We start from the raw sequence: 18443 nt of genomic DNA, 5'->3' as shown, positions 1-18443 counted from the left end.
GGGTTCAGGATGGGGAACACATGTATAATTTTTTTTAAATTAAAATTGAATAAAAAAAAATAATAATGATAAAGCAATAACATAGAAAGAAGTAAACATACTCTTTTATGAAAAAAAAGAACCCCAAATTTGAAAGCAAGACCAGTGATATATAGATAATTTGATCTATTCATGTGTACAACTCATTTTAATTTCCCTAAAAATATTATTTAAGAACTATTTAGTAACTAATAAATTCTGTTAACAGTCAAACAAGAATGAAGATAATCCTCAAATAAATCCATGGGCATAAATGAATAGACATATAATTGGACTTTGCCGCGTTGGTCTCCTAAGCTGGTTTGGAAGGTTTTCCTTTGTATTCTTATATTTAGGGCTGTCAGATTTAGGGGGAAAAAAAAACAAAGCAAAAAACTATTTGAGACATATTTACACTAAAAAATTATTTGTTCTTTATCTGAAATGCATATTTAATTGGGCATCTGGCAACCCTATCTATACTTCTGTATATTCACCATACTGTAGAATGGTGTAGAATTCACCATACTGCAGTTTTTAACTATCTTCCTTTTTAGAGGAGATACTTTTTGAAATCAGACTGTATCTTAGTTCAGAATTTCTAGCACCTGGAAATATCTGGGATATAAAAGGGCTCAAAAATATTTGTTGAAAGAATGAATGGATAAATAAATGGATAGTTTCTATATTCACACTTTTACAGTTTCTAGCTACATAATATTATCTCTGAAACAGTTTGTCCCTAAACCTATGCTGCTAAGTCACTTCAGTCATATCCGACTGTATGCGACCCCGTAGACGGTAGCCCACCAGGCTCCCCCGTCCCTGGGATTCTCCAGGCAAGAACACTGGAGTGGGTTGCCATTTCCTTCTCCAATGTGTGAAAGTGAAAAGTGAAAGTGAAGTCACTCAGTCGTGTCCAACTCTTAGCGACCCCATGGACTGCAGCCCACCAGACTCCTCCGTCCGTGGGATTTTCCAGGCAAGATTGCCGTACTGGATTGGAAGTCTTTTTTTGTTTTATTTTGTTTTAACCCATATCCTTTTTTTTGATAGGGTGATTTTAAATTTTTTATTTTATTTCTTTATTTTTATTGAAGTACAGTTGATTTATAATGTTGTGCTTGTAAGGTAAGGGAGTTAGAGAAGGCGAGGTTCAGAAAAAAAAGGAGACTGGCACTTTACAGGAACAGATCACCTTTAACGAGGCGAGAGGGGGCAGCAGTCAGATTAGGGAGCTGCTGCACTAACCTAAGAAATGAGTAAGTGTAAATAGGCATGTATGTGGAAAGTTAGGGTCTTAAGGAGACCCTAACTTAAGAAGAACCTGTTCTTCTCCAAGGTTGTTCAGAGTAGTTATCTCTTAAATGCCTGGGGCAAGGAATTTTGGAGATTGGCCAGGGGCTGGACTAGCTAGGAGCTGGGTGAAATCGACCTTAATGTCCATTTTTTCCTTCCCTTGAGAGTTCTTTGTTTTGCATAGAATGGTGGGGAGGACCCGAAGGGGAGTGTTAGCTCCAGGCTATTTTGAGCCTTGTAACTTTCCTTCAGTGCTAATTTCTACTATACAACAAAGTGACTCAGTTATACACATATATGCATTCTTTTTTAATATTCTTTTCCATTATGGTTTATCCCAGGAGATTAGATATATTCCCTGTGCTATACAGTAGGACCTTGTAGTTTATCCATTCTAAACTTGATAGATTGACTTATTAACCTCAAACTCCCAGTCCATCCCTCTCCCTCACCCACTTTGCCTTGGCAACCACAAGTCTGTGGTCTGTGTCTGTGAGTCTGTTTCTGTTTTATGGATAGGTTCGTGTGTGCCATATTTTATTTATTTATTTTTGTTTTGTTTTGTCTTTTTTATTATTAACATTAGTAGCCTTGAGATATGTTTAAATTAGAATTGTCATTTTGAATGTTCACATAAAGATATACTATAACTTGACTTATGAGGACTTTTTTAATTTAAAAAGTTTTTATTGGAATATAGTTGATTTACAGTGCTGTGTTAGTTACTGCCATACAGCAAAGAGTCAGTTACACATACATATATATCCACTTTTTTGTGCCATATTTTAGTTTCCATGTATAAGTGATATCATATGGTATTTGTCTTTCTTTTTCTGACTTACTTCACTTAGTATGGTAATCTCTGGTTGCATCCATGTTGCTGAAAATGGCCTTATTTCAATCTTCATTATGAATGTCTGATATTCTGTTATGTGTGTGTGTGTGTGTGTATGTATGTATCCTCCTTATCCATTCATCTGTCAATGGACATTTAAGTTGTGTCCATGTCTTGGCTATTGTGAATAGTGCTACCATGAATGGGAGTACATGTGTCTTTTTTGAATTTTTTGAATTATGTATCTTTTGAATTATAAATTATAGATGGATAAAATGTGCGTACAAAATTAAATTATGTACCATAATTAAATAAATAGAATAGTGAAGCCTATCTAAGTATTTTGCTAATGCAGAAGCCACAGAAGGAAAACAAAATACATTTTACATAAGCAACTATAAGATATCACAAACTGAGATACAATTTGCAGTTCTGTTCTGTACTTTCCCTTTAAGGAGCTCCTATATACCAATTAAAAAAACACCTAGAACCTAATAGATAAGTCCACAAAGCATATGAAAGAGATCTGAAAATTTCACAGATAAACATAACTTACGGTTAAACATATGGAAAATGTTCAATCTCATTTAATACGAGAAATAAAATTAAGCAGAGATTCCATTTTTACAATTAGCAAGATCACAGAGTTTAATAATGTAACATTTAGGCAAGTATGTTACCAAATTGTATTAACTTTGCCAAAAATGCTGACAGAGGAACCTAAATTTAGAGGAAACAAGGATTGAGAAATAAATACAATGAGAAAGAAAAAAGATGAATCCAGAAGATGAGATTTTCTCTGTAACTGTCCTGATGTCTTCAAGAAAGCAGTGCCATATTAAAATAACGTATGTGGGAGGAGGGACGGTTGTAAATGAAAAGAACATGAAGAACATGACAGCCAATTGCAACATGTGGCCTTTGAGACAAACCAGCTACAGAATAAATTTTGGGGCAGTTAAGAAATGTTAGATGTAGACTGGGCATTAGATGCATTAAGGCATTATATTTAATGCTGTTATGCATATTTACTAGATGCGATAGAGATGTTGCGGTTATATAGGAAAGAATAATATTTTGGATTTGTATACTTTAATATTTGGGAGTAAAATGTAAAGATGTATGTAACTTCCTTGGAAGTATGAAGCAAATATATGCTAACTGTTGTTAAACCTCTGTGATGGTTATAGGGATATTCATTATACTGTGTGTGTGTGTTAGTCGCGTCCAACTCTGCGACCCCATGGACTGTAGCCCACCAGGCTCCTCTGTCCATGGGGTTTTCCAGGTAAGAATACTGGAGTGGGTTGCCATTTCCTTCTCCAGGGGATCTTCCCAACCCAGGGATTGAACCTGGGTCTCCTGCATTGCAGGCAGATTCTTTACCATCTGTGCTACTCATTTTTACATATTTGAAATTTTGCATAATAAATATTGACACATACAAGGAATGATGCTGCAGTGAAAAAACTGGTACATACCTTGCATGCTCTATAAATTACTCCAAGGTGTGCTAAGGCCTGTGCTAGGCAATATGGGAAGATCTGGAACAGTGTTTTTCAAACTACAGATGGTGATTTTTAGTCTTTCTGAAAATTGATTGAGGGAGTCATGACCAGTAATTTCTTATACATGAAACATAATAGAAAATACCTAAGGATTTTGAGCTAGTAAGGATGAATAATACGTGAAACTTTGTTATAATCATATGTACCAGTAAATTATACTTATGTGTGTACATGATTATGATATAAAATCCTTTTTGAAAATAACTTGCATGGAAAAAAGTTTAATAAGTCACTGAGAAGGTCCAGTGTCTCCCACAGGGAGTCGCTAATAATGGTGCCTTCTCGAGTTTCCAGTTCATTTCTCTTAACTTGATTTCTTTGACAGTGCTTTGTTTGTTGCACCTTGGTTATCTGATTTGTGAGTTAGACATGTTCTCATTTCTTTGTTTTGATTTTTCTAGTAACAGTGACTGAAGTTTTACCAAAGGAAAAGAAACAGAAAGAGGAGAAGACCATGGTTCTTGGTCAAGCTGCGGTGGACCTTCTTCCTCTACTGGAAGGTCAGATGTGTGATTTGCTCAACAGCAGAAATAACAAAGCTCGTAAAACTTAGTTCCAGAGAAGTACAAAAATACCCTCAATGAATTTGAGAGATGCGATGAAAAGATGAGCACAGCTATCTCTGCAAAACCCTTCCTTTTCTGGCTTGACTTGGGCTTCTTTTCACAGGAGAAAGTTCGTTTGAAACAATGGTACCACTGCACCCTGTGCCAGGTTCGCCCATAGAACCTTTTCGATCAGGTGTTAAGGTAATCAGAGTTTTAACTCTCCAACATTTCAGCCTGATACTCAGTCAAGACTGTCTGCACTTAAGGTTCAGTTTAGTTGAGTTTAATTCTTCAGGCACCTTCTTTCCTTGTTTTCACAGGCACAGTAGTACTAGGTTCTGGGAAACAAAGATAATAAGGCAGAATCCTACCTTAGGAGTTCATAGTCCACACATCAAAAGTTATGACCACCATTGTGATTAAATGGTGGGGTGGGGTATATGGACACAGAGTAGATATCTGTTACTTTGCCCAGGGGTATATATAGGGAAGGTTTAACCGTAAAAATACTTCTTTAACTGTGTCCTGGTGGGTTAAATTAAGTAGTATATGAAGGCACCTAACACAGTTTCTGTCATGGCAGCCTGCCCCTGACCACTGGAAGAGGGGAAGCATGAACTGGTAGGCTGTGCCACTGGTTTGTGTTCTGGGCTTTGTTTCACAGTTTCTCCTGGCATCGGTAGCTTCTTGAGGCTCTGCTTTTACCACTCTTGTGCAGGTACACACTCACTCTTCAGCGGATACCACAGCTGTCTTCTGTTTCGCACAAGTCAAGGAGAGAGAAAGGCCTAACTGTCCCAACTATTCTGAATGCAGTTCCCTGTTTAACAATTGAGGTGGATCCTTCCTGATTGTTGTGGATTCTGCCACAATCCACTCCTACCTCTGCTGTGATTCTCTCCTCTTATTGTAGGATATGATTGTTTTTTTCTAGTTTTTTTTGGTCGATCTGATTTAATTTTCTTTCTGTCTTTCAAGGATTCCTAAAACTGTGTAGTCCGGTGATGGCATTTCTTGTTCTCGGGCTGTTATAGCATTATTGTTTTATTGATGATAAGGATAATCATTTAGTATCTTTCTGTCATTTCATATGCTGGAAAGAGGTAGATATTTGAGCTCCATTTGCCTTCCTTGGTCCAGTGTCCCAGCTCTGTGCTGTTGATTTCCTTTAAATCACTGTAGGAGAAAAGTTAGTCAAATGATTTGCCAGTCCTCATGACCTCTGCTCATAATATTCCTGTGTTTAATTGTTTCACATACTCAAGGAAAAAATATATGACAAGAGTTCTCACTAATTTTATGTATTAGCATATATACTAGTTTTTTCAAGACTCAGAGACTAAAATTATATAAACCTGTCCTTGAAAAGGAGACTTCAATTTGTCATCTGGTATTCCTTGTCATATTCAATAATACATATTAGAAACCTGAGGGACATTTCACTTATCTTCTCAGAGACGTATTGATCAGAGATACCACATTCTCCAATGTCTCTCTTTCTTAAAAATCTTTCCTCCCTTTGGTATTCTGATTTCTAGCTCACTAACTATACGTTCTTAGGTTCCTGCATTGCATCTCTTTCCCCTGGTGGTGGTGGTGGTAGTACTAAGTCATGTCTGACTGTAGCCCCATGAACTGTAGCCCACCAGACCCCTCTGTCCATGGGATTTCCCAGGCAAGAATGCTGGAGTGGGTTGCCATTCCCTTCTTCAGGGGATCTTTCCGACCCAGGGATTGAACCCAGGGCTCCTGCACTGCAGGCATATTCTTTACCATCTGACTCACCACTGAAGCTCCTCTTTTTCCTCTATCTGTTGCTTAGTATGAAGGTTCTGTCCTTGGTCACCTTCTTTTCTTAATCTGTGTTCAACTCCTAGGGGAGGGCTATCATCCATAAATTTGAGGGGAAGGGTATCATCCATGAATTTCACATGCAGAGTCTGACATTCTGAAATTCAGGAGAGGGGTCTGAGCTGCTGAATTAAATTCTTCAGACCCCTCTCCTGAATTTCAGAATGTCAGACTTTACAATTGCCTACTGATGTCTCTATAATGAAATTCCACTCAACATTTTAAAACTGAACTTAGCATCTTCCTTTTATTTTATATTGGATAGTGGCATCACTCATTCATAAATCATAGGACATATATAGAATCTATATTACTTCCATGACTGCTCACCTGGACTCTGACAGTAATCTGCAAATTGGCCCTACACCAAATCCAGCCTTTTCTATCTCCTCAGTGCCTTTGGAATCTCTCTTCTTAGCTTTATTCTTACACTTTATCACCTTGTAATCTCTCACCTGGAACATTACAAGTAGACTTGTAGCTGCCTTTGCTTCCCTCCAGTTCTGCCTCTTTGCCACCCCATGGCTGCAGCAAGCCAGGCCTCTCTGTCCATCACCAACTCCCGGAGTTCACTCAAACTCACATCCATTGAGTCGGCGATGCCATCCAACCATCTCATCCTCTGTCGTCCCCTTCTCCTCCTGCCCCCAATCCCTCCCAGCATCAGGGTCTTTTCAAATGAGTCAGCTCTTCGCATCAGGTGGCCAAATTATTGGAGTTTCAGCTTCAACATCAGTCCCTCCAATGAACACCCAGGACTAATCTCCGTTAGGATGGACTGGTTGGATCTCTTTGCAGTCCAAGGGACTCTCAAGAGTCTTCTCCAACACCACAGTTCAAAAGCATCAATTCTTTGGTGCTCAGCTTTCTTCACAGTCCAACTCTCACATCCATACATGACCACTGGAAAAACCATAGCCTTGACTAGACGGCCCTTTGTTGGCAAAGTAATGTCTCTGCTTTTGAATATGCTGTCTAGGTTGGTCATAACTTTCCTTCCAAGGAGTAAGTGTCTTTTAATTTCATGGCTGCAATCACCATCTGCAGTGATTTTGGAGCCCAGAAAAATAAAGTCAGCCACTGTTTCCACTGTTTCCCCATCTATTTCCCATGAAGTGATGGGACCAGATGCCATGATCTTAGTTTTCTGAATGTTGAGCTTTAAGCCAACTTTTCACTCTCCTCTTTCATGTTCATCAAGAGGCTCTTTAGTGCTTCTTCACTTTCTGCCATAAGGGTGGTGTCATCTGCATATCTGAGGTTATTGATATTTCTCCCGGAAATCTTGATTCCAGCTTGTGCTTCTTCCAGCCAAGCATTTCTCATGATGTACTCTGCATATAAGTTAAATAAGCAAGGTGACAATGTACAGCCTTGATGAACTCCTTTTCCTATTTGGACCCAGTCTGTTGTTCCATGTCCAGTTCTAACTATTGCTTCCTGACCTGCATACAGGTTTCTCAAGAGGCAGGTCAGGTGGTCTGGTATTCCCATCTCTTTCAGAATTTTCCACAGTTTATTGTGATCCACACAAAGGCTTTGGCATAGTCTATAAAGCAGAAATAAATATTTTTCTGGAACTCTCTTGCTTTTTCAGTGATCCAGCGGATGTTGGCAATTTCATTTCTGGTTCCTCTGGCTTTTCTAAAACCAGCTTGAACATCTGGAAGTTTACGGTTCATGTATTGCTAAAGCCTGGCTTGGAGAATTTTGAGCATCACTTTACTAGTGTGTGAGAAGAGTACAATTGTGCGGTAGTTTGAGCATTCTTTGGCATTGCCTTTCTTTGGGATTGGAATGAAAACTGCCCTTTTCCAGTCCTGTGGCCACTGCTGAGTTTTCCAAATTTGCTGGCATATTGAGGGCAGCACTTTCACAGAATCATCTTTTAGGATTTGAAATAGCTCAACTGGAATTCCATCACCTCCACTAGCTTTGTTTGTAGTGATGCTTCCTAAGTTCCACTTGACTTCACATTCCAGGATGTCTGGCTCTAGGTGAGTGATCACACCATCGTGATTATCTGGGTTGTGAAAACCTTTTTTGTACAGTTCTTCTGTGTATTCTTGCCACCTCTTCTTAATATGTTCTGCTTCTGTTAGGTCCCTACCATTTCTGTCCTTTATTGAGCCCATCTTTGCATGAAATATTCCCTTAATATCTCTAATTTTCTTGAAGAGATCTCTGGTCTTTCACATTCTATTGTTTTTCACTCTTTCTTTGCATTGATCACTGAGGAAGGCTTTCTTATCTCTTCTTCCTATTCTTTGGAACTCTGCATTCAGATGCTTATATCTTTCCTTTTCTCCTTTGCTTTTTGCTTCTCTTCTTTCCACAGCTATTTGTAAGGCCTCTTCAGACGGCCATTTTACTTTTTTGCATTTGTTTTTCCTGGGGATGGTCTTGCTCCCTGTCTCCTGTACAATGTCACGAACCTCCATCCATAGTTCATCAGGAACTCTTGTCTATCAAATCTCGTCCCTTAAATCTATTTCTCACTTCCACTGTATCATCATAAGGGATTTGATTTAGGTCATACCTGAATGGTCTTATGGTTTTCCCCACTTTCTTCAATTTAAGTCTGAATTTGACAATAAGGAGTTTATGATCTGAGCCACAGTCAGCTCCCGGTCTTGCTTTTGCTGACTGTATAGAGCTTCTCCATCTTTGGCTGCAGAGAATATAATCAATCTGATTTCGGTGTTGACCATTTGGTGATGTCCATATGTAGAGTCTTCTCTTGTGTTGTTGGAAGAGGGTGTTTGCTATGACCGAATCTTGGTAGCCTTACTAAAAAAGATCATTCCTAGAGCTTTTCATGCTGCCAGAAATGCTCTTTCATCTTTGAAAAACAGAAATATGTTAAAGAACATGATTTTCAAATATTTAATAAAAAACATAAAATTTTTTTCAGCACTATATTTAAATTACAGAAATAATCATAAAATACAGACTGGCAATAAAAGCACCCTAATCTCACTCACTCATGTGCAACTATTAATAACATTTCAGTATAAAACTTTCTGATTCCTCTTCTATATATATTTGTATTCACACTTGCCCTCAGAAAGAAAGGGCTCCAACTTTGAGATAAGATTCTCTTCTTGGCTTTGTCTCTAACTTATGGGACCTAGAAAGAGTTATTTGAATCCTCTGTATGGAAATAATTAAACCTGACCTTCTTACCTTGAACAGTGATGTGAGATTCAAATGAGATAATGTAAAACCTGGGGAGGCCTCTGGTGTTTTAAAATTTCTGTGTAATTTTACTCTTTTATAGCAGTGCAGCCTTGAAGTTAAAGTATTTGTCGCAGAGCCCTTATTGACCCCAGCCCAGATCTCAGGAGGCAATCTTCTGAAGGTCACATTGGAGGCTGCCTACTCTGTGCCTGAATCCTTCCTTCCGATAGGGCCGCTGCAGAACTACATGGTTGGAATGCAAGTTCCGTCAGCTGGAGAGGTAAAGACTTACAGCTCGATATTTATACAGATTTAAACACTCGTATGGCCATCTCTTCCTCACCTTCTAAGATTTTATTCAAAGCAAGCTCTGTTAACAGCTGAGTTTTTTAGGCTCAAAAAAATGAAGTTTACTTCTGTTTTATACATTTATGTTAATTGTATAGTTTACATGTTACATATAGTCTATGTATAATTTATATCAATAAATACATATTTATTGTGGAAAATATGTAAATCACTTAAAAACTGACAATTTTTGGAAGTCGTATTTGTACAAAGATTACTTTTTTGCATATATATTGTAAATTTTGTATGGTGTTTTACATTATAGTCTTTTACATGCAAGTTATTTCCTTAGTCCAGATTTCTATAGAATGATGTGTATGGGTTTTTTGAGGCTCTTAAAAGAGATTTCAAATTGCTTGCTAAAAAAGCATAATTAGTTTCATCTGCTTTATTGCCATTTTACACTTTTTGTCTGGAAATCTCCAATTCCTCGTCACCATCAGCACTCTCACCTGCAGTGCGATGTCTCCAATATTTACCAACTCTTGTTATTTTCTTTTTTCATAATAGCCATTCTAATAGGTATGAAGTAGCAAACCTTATGTGTTTGATTTATATTTCCCTAGTGAAATAAAAATTAAAAGATGCTGAGCATCTTTTCATGTGCTTACTGGCCCTTTTATATCTTCTTTGGGGAAATATCTATTCAAGTCCTTTGCTCATTTCTGACCTGAGTTGTTTGTCTTTTTGTTGTTGGCATTTTGGGAGTCCTCTATATTTTTTAGCTGTTAATCCCTTACCAGATACGTGATTTGTAAGTATTTTCTCCCATTCTGTTGGTTGCCTTTTCTTACGCTGGTTAGTATCTTTTGATACCCCAGAGTTTTCAGTTTTGATGAAGTTCTATTTACCCATTTTTTAATTTTGTTATAACCAAGAAATCATTGCCAAATACGATGTCCAGAGGCTTTCCCCCTGTGTTTGCATCTAACAGTTTTATAGTTTTAGCTCTTATGTTTTGGCCTTTGATCCATTTTTTAGTTAATATTTGTATATGGTGTTAGGTAAGAATGAATCTCATTCTTTTGCATGGGAATAACTAGTCTTCTTAGAACCATTTGTTGGAAAGACTGTCCTGTCCGTATTGAATGGTTTTGACATCCTTAATTTTGGCAATTTTTGCTAGCATTATTGGGTTTTTTTTTGAGGAGCAGATTTTCAAAGATTGTTACTCTACTATCCTGTAGAGGCCCCTCCTTCACAGAAGTCTTAAAACCCAAAGAATTAGAATATTTGACTTATAGGTTATGCCAATTTTAACTTTTATAATAGACTACAAAATTGTTTTCCATAGTTATACCAAATTACATTTCCATCAACTATGTGTAAGAATATCATTAACTTTACAGTGCTGTCAACACTTAATATTTTCAGACTTTGACTCTGCCAATCTGTGGTTTAAAACAATATCTCATGGTTTTAATATGCATTTCACTTATTCATATTTAGCATGTTTTTATTTAAATGTTGGATTTTCTAATTTGCCTTTCTCTAAATTGTGTATTTATAGACTTTGCCAATTTTCTGTTGCAAATTTATTTTGGATGAATTGCAAATACAAAAATGTTTATATTTTTAGCCTTTGTCACATTTGTTTTGTAAAAGAATTTTTAAAAAGGTACATCATGACTCTCATATAAATATAAAATGAAATAAAGGGATTAAACCAATTCAAACAAGAATCTGAGCAAATGACCCAGATTTGTTCAGAGGTGAGGTTGCTTACCTTTTCCTGGTAAGCAACCAGGAAAGTTGTAATATGTTTGCTGATAATTCAAAACTTATCATCAGCCATAGGGCAATAATCAGTTATATTTTTACTGGACGAAATACATGTGCATATCTATGGACAAGAATAATTTGCATTATTATCAATTTTCTATAAATTACAGAATTATAAAATAGCACAAAGACAAATGAAGGACATAAGCCCCTCTTTAGACTCAGATAATCACAGAAGGGTCTATTAGACAATACCTGATATTCCATTGAAAAGACACTTCAGTAATCTTTTTTTGTCCACTTCATAGTCTTTTACAAAATTTCCTGTTACATGGTATTTATTTCTATAGAAGGACTATCCCATCTTCTTCAAGAACGGAACTCTGAAGCTTGGAGGGGAAAGAGAACCTGTTCCTAGGCCCAAAAAATGGCCTATTCCCAACATTCTGGCTCCCGGAGCCAACAACATTCCTGACAGTTTCATCGTTGGTGGTCCTTACGAGGAAGAAGAAGGGGAACTCAACCACCCCGAGGTGAGAGAATGAGATGGTTTGTGGTGGCAATCTCAGTGCACTGGCATATGATAAAACACGTTTACAGTTTGTAAATCACTGTAACTCATACACACCCATTACCTCTTAAACAGTTATGTCAAAACAATTATCTATAAAAATTCTGATTAAAATGTTTCCTGACTTAAGTCCAACAAGCAAAATAATTGATTTACTTCATATTTTACTCTTTATCTCATTTGCAATTTATTTATTTATGAGTAGGTTATGATACAGTCACAAGTTGAAAAAGCATTAAGAGATATGCAGTTGAATTCTCCCTGCTCGTCCTTGTCTCTTCTTCCTAATTCCTTCCTCGATCATCACCCTGAAAGTTAACCTTCACTATAGTTTCTTGTGTTCCTTTTTGGATACTTTTTTATGAACATAAATAAAGCAAAAGTACATAGTCAAAGGAAAACTCAGAAGCAAAAACGTTTAGAAAAGTAAAGTTTCCTAAAGATTCCTCACAAAAGGCGCAAGGGAGTCAGATTCCAGAAGGACTGGCTTATAGACATCGACAAAGTAAAAGGCAGGGATCAAATTGTTTTTCTTTAGGGAGTCCGCATTTACAGAAAGTATTCAAAGTCTTGCTGTTTTCAGAACTAGAACCTGTCAGGAAGACTATGCTATTTTTGCTTTATTTCAAGTGTGAAGTGTTTATTTATTTTTAACTGAGTATTAAACTACTACTACCGCTAAGTTGCTTCAATCGTGTTCAACTCTGTGCAACCCCATACACGGCAGCCCATCAGGCTCCCTGTCCCTGGGATTCTCCAGGCAAGAACACTGGAGTGGCTTGCCATTTCCTTCTCCAATGCATGAAAGTGGAAAGTGGAAAGTGAAAGTGAAGTCGCTCAGTCGTGTCCGACTCCTAGCGACCCCATGGACTGCAGTGCACCAGGCTCCTCCGTCCATGGGATTTTCCAGGCAAGAGTACTGGAGTGGGGTGCCATTGCCTCCTCCGAACTGAGTATTATATAAAGTGCTTAATCATATTGGAAGCACAGAAACTGTGTTTTTTCTTCATGTATTCATACACACAAATATCTACATGTATTCTTTTCCTATCATTTTTTTCCACAAATGGTGACATACTCACATACTTCTGCAGCTTGCTTTTTTTGCTTTATAGTATATCGTGGAGATTTTTCCCACATAAATATACGAAGAGCATTCTCATTCTTTTTCTTTATTTGTACTTGCTATATGATATGAAGTAGTATGAACATACTTTAATTTGCTTAATTAGTCTCCTGTTGGTGGACATTTAAGTTGTTGAAATTATTCTTTATATTCCTTCCTTTGTTCCCTCCTTCCCTCTCTCCTTCTGTTCCTTCCTTCCTTCCTTCATATTTTTCTACAACATATGTTTGTCAAGGGCATAGGAAATTCTGTAAACACATTTGCAAATGTGTCTTGAACAAACTGATAATCATTAGTGGAAACATTTGATGAAGTAATTATATAGTGCGTGGTTGAATTATTTTGGCGTCTGATTCTAAATATTTTAAATAGCGCCACTTGGGAAGCCCAGAGATAAGGCTAGCAGTATGTTAAAAATATTGTGTAGTGTCTTTTCTCATCATTGTGATTACTAAAAATTCATGCTTTACTTATATTAATATTTTCACTTAGATATTTTATTTTAGATATTTAGATTTTATGTCCCATTTTAGTTTGGATAACTAGTTCTCAACCTTGGTTGCTCATCACAGTCACCTAGAAAACTTTTAAAACAATGGTGGCCAAACTCTAACCAGGTCAATTGTATAAGAATTTACTTTTAAAGTAATACCATTGTGTATACGTACCACAGCTTTCTTAGCCATTCATCTGCTGATGGACATCTAGGTTGCTTCCATGTCCTGGCTATTATAAACAGTGCTGCGATGTTATGTCCATCAGCAGATGAATGGATAAGAAAGCTGTGGTACATATACACAATGGAGTATTACTCAGCCATTAAAAAAAATACATTTGAATCAGTTCTAATGAGGTGGATGAAACTGGAGCCTATTATACAGAGTGAAGTAAGCCAGAAAGAAAAACACCAATACAGTATACTAACGCATATATATGGAATTTAGAAAGATGGTAACGATAACCCTGTATACAAGACAGCAAAAGAGACACTGATGTATAGAACAGTCTTTTGGACTCTGTGGGAGAGGGAGAGGGTGGGATGATTTGGGAGAATGGCATTGAAATATGTATAATATCATATATGAAACGAGTCTCCAGTCCAGGTTCAATGCACGGTACTGGATGCTTGGGGCTGGTGCACTGGGACGACCCAGAGGGATGGTATGGGGAGGGAGGAGGGAGGAAGGTTCAGGATGGGGAACACATGTATACCCGTGGCAGATTCATTTTGATATATGGCAAAACCAATACAATATTGTAAAGTTAAATAAAATAAAATTTAAAATAAATAAATAAAGTAATACCAATGCCCAAGTTTTGATTTTTTGTTTTTAAAAGCTTCCAGATAGTTCTAATATGCATTCAGGGTTTAGAATCACTGATTGAGGTTATGTGAATGAATGTTTGGCAGTTAGTATTGGATTGAAAAAAGGATAATATAAGTAATTTCTTCTGTGTACTAAAGTACTCAAAACTTTAAGATGGTGTTAGTGTTTTTAGTAGTAGTCATACTTAAAGTAGTAATAGTAGTAGTAATAAAACTATTATGATCAAATCCATTAAAAGAATGCCCTCAGATGGAGCTGGAGGCAACCATGCCATACTGAGAGAATAAAAGTCTCTGTCTTATGATTTTATAGGATAGGGAATTTAGGAACCAAGCGGAATGCATGAAGAAAAGGATTACTTGGGACTTGGAAAGTCGCTGCTACCTTGATCCTCCTGCAGTGGTCAGGTAGGAAGAGGGAGGGAGTATGTCTAACCAATAGGGACTGTGGGAAGAAATGTTTTATTATACTTTTGTTTATTTACAATTGAGTTAAGGTGATCTGAGAGTCTCTTCTACCACACGTACTAATAGCAGGCTTCTAGTGATGGTGGTTTAACCATGTGGATTCTTCTCTTTCATATAAAAGAAGGTCAGACCTAGTATGTGTGGTGGCTCTAGGTACTATTAGGTATGCAGCCTCTTTCTCTTTGCTCTGCCTTCTTTGATGTGTGCATTCCATACACAAGGTTATCTCATGGGTCAAGATGGCTCATTGGCTCTCTAGCCTGCACGGTCACATTCCTGGCAGAAAGTTGGAAGAGGCAACTGCTCATGGATTAAAAAAGGAAACATGCGGGCTGTATTAGCCCTTTTTGTAGAACCTTCCTTCATCTCATTGCCCATCTCTCGAAGAAAAAGAGACTTAGGAAAGAGTGGTTTTGTTGGACACATTGTCACCCATACCAGATCAGGATTTATTTACTAAAGCAGAACATGACACAGTTTTGTGTGGTTACCTGTCAATCTCTGGTTGACCTAGTGATTAGGGAGAAGTGAGAAATAGAGGATTATCAATGTATGTATTATCTGAATGAAAATATATATCTTTTTTAATTAATAGGCTATTTTTAGAACAGTTTTAGAATTTTGGAAAAATTGATTACATATTTCAGAGTTCTATATACCCAACTTGATTGTAGTGTATAATATAAATGTACACTGTTTGATTTGCTGATACTTCATTAAGGATATATTTTTTGCTATTATTACTTTGAACAGTTATCTATTTGACTAATTAAAAGTAAGAAAAAAATTTAAATTTATTTTACCTAAATCTTTTTCATTCTGATTCTCTTCCTGTCGTTATATGGATCCATATTTTCTGACCCACCTCATATCTTTTTCTGTGAAGACTTTTAGCATTTCTTGCATGACAGGTTTACTGGCCACAACTTGTTTCCATTTTTGTTTGACTAAAAGTCTTATCTTTCCTTCATCTTTGAAGGATAATTCCAGTAGATACAGAATTCTAAGTTGGTAGTTTGTTTCTTTCAGAATTGTAAGTATTACACATCATTCTCTTCTTGCTTGCATGATTTCTGAAAGAAAATCCAAGATAATTCTTATCCTTGTTCCTCTATAGGTAAGTTTTTTTTTTTCTCTGACTTCAAGATTTTCTTTCTCTTTGGCTTTCTACAATTTGAATATGATATACCTAGGTGTAGATTTTATATATATATATATTGTGCTTGGTGCTCTCAGCTTTCTCGATCTGTGGTATCTGTCATTAATTTGGTAAAATTTGCAGCCATTGTGACTTCAAATATTTCTTCTGCTTCTTTCTCACTTTTTTCCCCTCTGGTATTCCTATATACCTTTTGTAATTGTCCCACATTTCTTAGATATTCTTTTGTGATTTAAAAACTTTTTTCTCCTTTCTGTTTCAGTTTGGAAAATTTTTATTGGCTCAGTAGCTTCAAGATCACAGATTTTTTTCCTCAGTTTATGTCCAGTCTGTTGATAAGCCCATCAAATTAATTTTTCTTTTTTGTTAGTGTTTTTGGTTTCCAACGTTTCCTTTTGATTCTTTCTTAGAATTTCCATCTCTCTATTTATATTACCCATCTGTTCTTACATGTTTTCTACTTATTCCATTAGAGCTCTTATCATATTAATCAATTATTTTAAATTATCTACCTGATAATTTCAAAATCTGTGTCATATCTGAGTCTAGTTCACACGATAGCTTTGCCTCTTCAGATGGTATTTTTCTTGCCTTTTAGCATTTCTTGTAGTTTTTTTCTTTTGAAGGCTGGACATTATGTTTTGGGCAATAAGAAATGTGGTGATTGGGTTTTCCGGGTGAGGTTTTATGTTAACCCGATTGGGAGGTAGGCTGTATTTAATTCTTTCAATAGCTGTGAGCACTAGAGGCTTCAGCGTCCTTTTACTCCTTCCCTATTGTCTCTGGGTATGCTCAGAGCTTTTTCCCAAATAGGGTTTGTGTTTGAAGATTCTCACTTATAATTCACTGTTATTATACTGGATCCTGTTGAATGGTGGTAGTGTTGGGGAAAGGAAGTTTTCTATAATCCTGTGATTAAATCTCAGTATTTTAATGAGTTTGAGTCCCGAGGTTGTGACTTCATAAGTGTATCTTTTTTTCTTCCTCGTCTCATGTGAGAGAGGAAGGCTAAATAGGGCTACTACTACTACTAAGTCGCTTCAGTCGTGTCCGACTCTGTGCGACCCCATAGACGGCAGCCCACCAGGCTCCGCCGTCCCTGGGATTCTCCAGGCAAGAACACTGGAGTGGGTTGCCGTTTCCTTCTCCGATGCATGAAAGTGAAAAGTGAAAGTGAAGTCGCTCAGTCGTATCCGACTCTAGCAACCCCATGGACTGCAGCCTACCAGGCTCCTCCGTCCATGGGATTTTCCAGGCAAGAGTACTGGAGTGGGGTGCCACAAATAGGGCTAGAGTTGTCTAATTGCCCTTTCCCTGGGTCAAATAAAACTCTGATGTAGTTTCCCTTATAGAGCAGGCCTTTATTACAGAGAACACTCTGGACATATTGTAATACAGTTACTTTTCCCTTCTTTCTCCCTAAGATAATTTTTCTTCTGTTTTCACCATAAGAATCTGATGGAACTCCTTGATTTAAATCCCAAGAAAGTATAGAGACTCCCTAAGAGTGGGCATCCAGTTTTTAACTCTCTGGTTAGTTCATTCTCAGTCTCCAGCAGTTTTTCACAATTATCTTTAAAGTGTTTCTACCAGTTAAACTGGCTCTAGTGGCTTCTGACGCCTGTAAGCTAATCTTAGCTATGCTTCTTTGTACTTGCTTGTTTCTCTATATTTCAAGGTGGTGATTTGCCGTATGAACTTAATTCTTAGGTGGATCTAAGAAAAGTCATTGGTTTTTTATTTGAACAGCTTTTTTCTTGTTGTGAAGACAAGAATGACAGCTTTCAAGCTCTTTATGTGTCCAGGGTGACACTGGAAGTCCTACTGGGATTACTTTCACAGTAGAAATAAATGTATTTTGTACTTTGTGCGTACTTGTTTGATTATTTCTTTAGAATTAATCGCTAGAAGTAGAATTTCTGGGTCAAGGACTATGAACATTTTAAAGACTTTTGATTCGTATTGTCAAACTGCTCTCAAAAACTATAATTTGCTTCTCCTAGCAATATAGGATAATTATTTTTGGAATTTTATAACTATGAAAAGGTTTTAAAAGTTCACATACCGAATAAGAATTTTTGCATATAAGTATTCGGTTACTTTTAAAGAGAGGAATACTTCATTTTTTTTTTTCTTCTTCTTCTTTTTTTTTTTACGACCCCATGGACTGTAGCCTACCAGGCTCCTCTGTCCATGGGATTTACCAGGCAAGAATACTGGAGTGGGTTGCCATTTCCTTCTCCAGGAATACTTCATTTTAACCTTAATTATACTAACCTCATTTTTGCATATAATGCTAATGGGCTGATTCTTGATTTGCAGCTTTCAGAAACGAATTGCTGATTGCCGATTTTGGCCTGTAGAAATCACAAGGGTTCCTCTGGTTGCTGTGCCCAAAGGGAAATCTGCTAAATTCGAAAAGG

At 37.0% G+C, this 18443-nt stretch overlaps 1 protein-coding gene across 4 annotated transcripts in view; it reads left to right on the top strand.

Moving 5' to 3' along the window:
• Window positions 1-18443, top strand: part of CFAP70 (cilia and flagella associated protein 70) — an 83291-nt gene that overhangs the window by 5109 nt on the left and 59739 nt on the right. For all 4 annotated transcript variants that reach the window (XM_024986691.2, XM_059882539.1, XM_024986692.2 and 1 more), the window contains 6 exons: window positions 4122-4220; window positions 4390-4469; window positions 9400-9579; window positions 11720-11902; window positions 14707-14801; window positions 18343-18442. In XM_024986691.2, the coding sequence (XP_024842459.1) occupies window positions 4122-4220; window positions 4390-4469; window positions 9400-9579; window positions 11720-11902; window positions 14707-14801; window positions 18343-18442 (737 nt within the window). The remainder of the gene's footprint in view (window positions 1-4121; window positions 4221-4389; window positions 4470-9399; window positions 9580-11719; window positions 11903-14706; window positions 14802-18342; window position 18443) is intronic.

Source organism: Bos taurus, chromosome 28 (genome assembly GCF_002263795.3).
Source record: "Bos taurus isolate L1 Dominette 01449 registration number 42190680 breed Hereford chromosome 28, ARS-UCD2.0, whole genome shotgun sequence".
NCBI classification, from domain to species: Eukaryota; Metazoa; Chordata; class Mammalia; order Artiodactyla; family Bovidae; genus Bos; species Bos taurus.
This window is presented reverse-complemented; position numbering and strand designations above follow the sequence as displayed.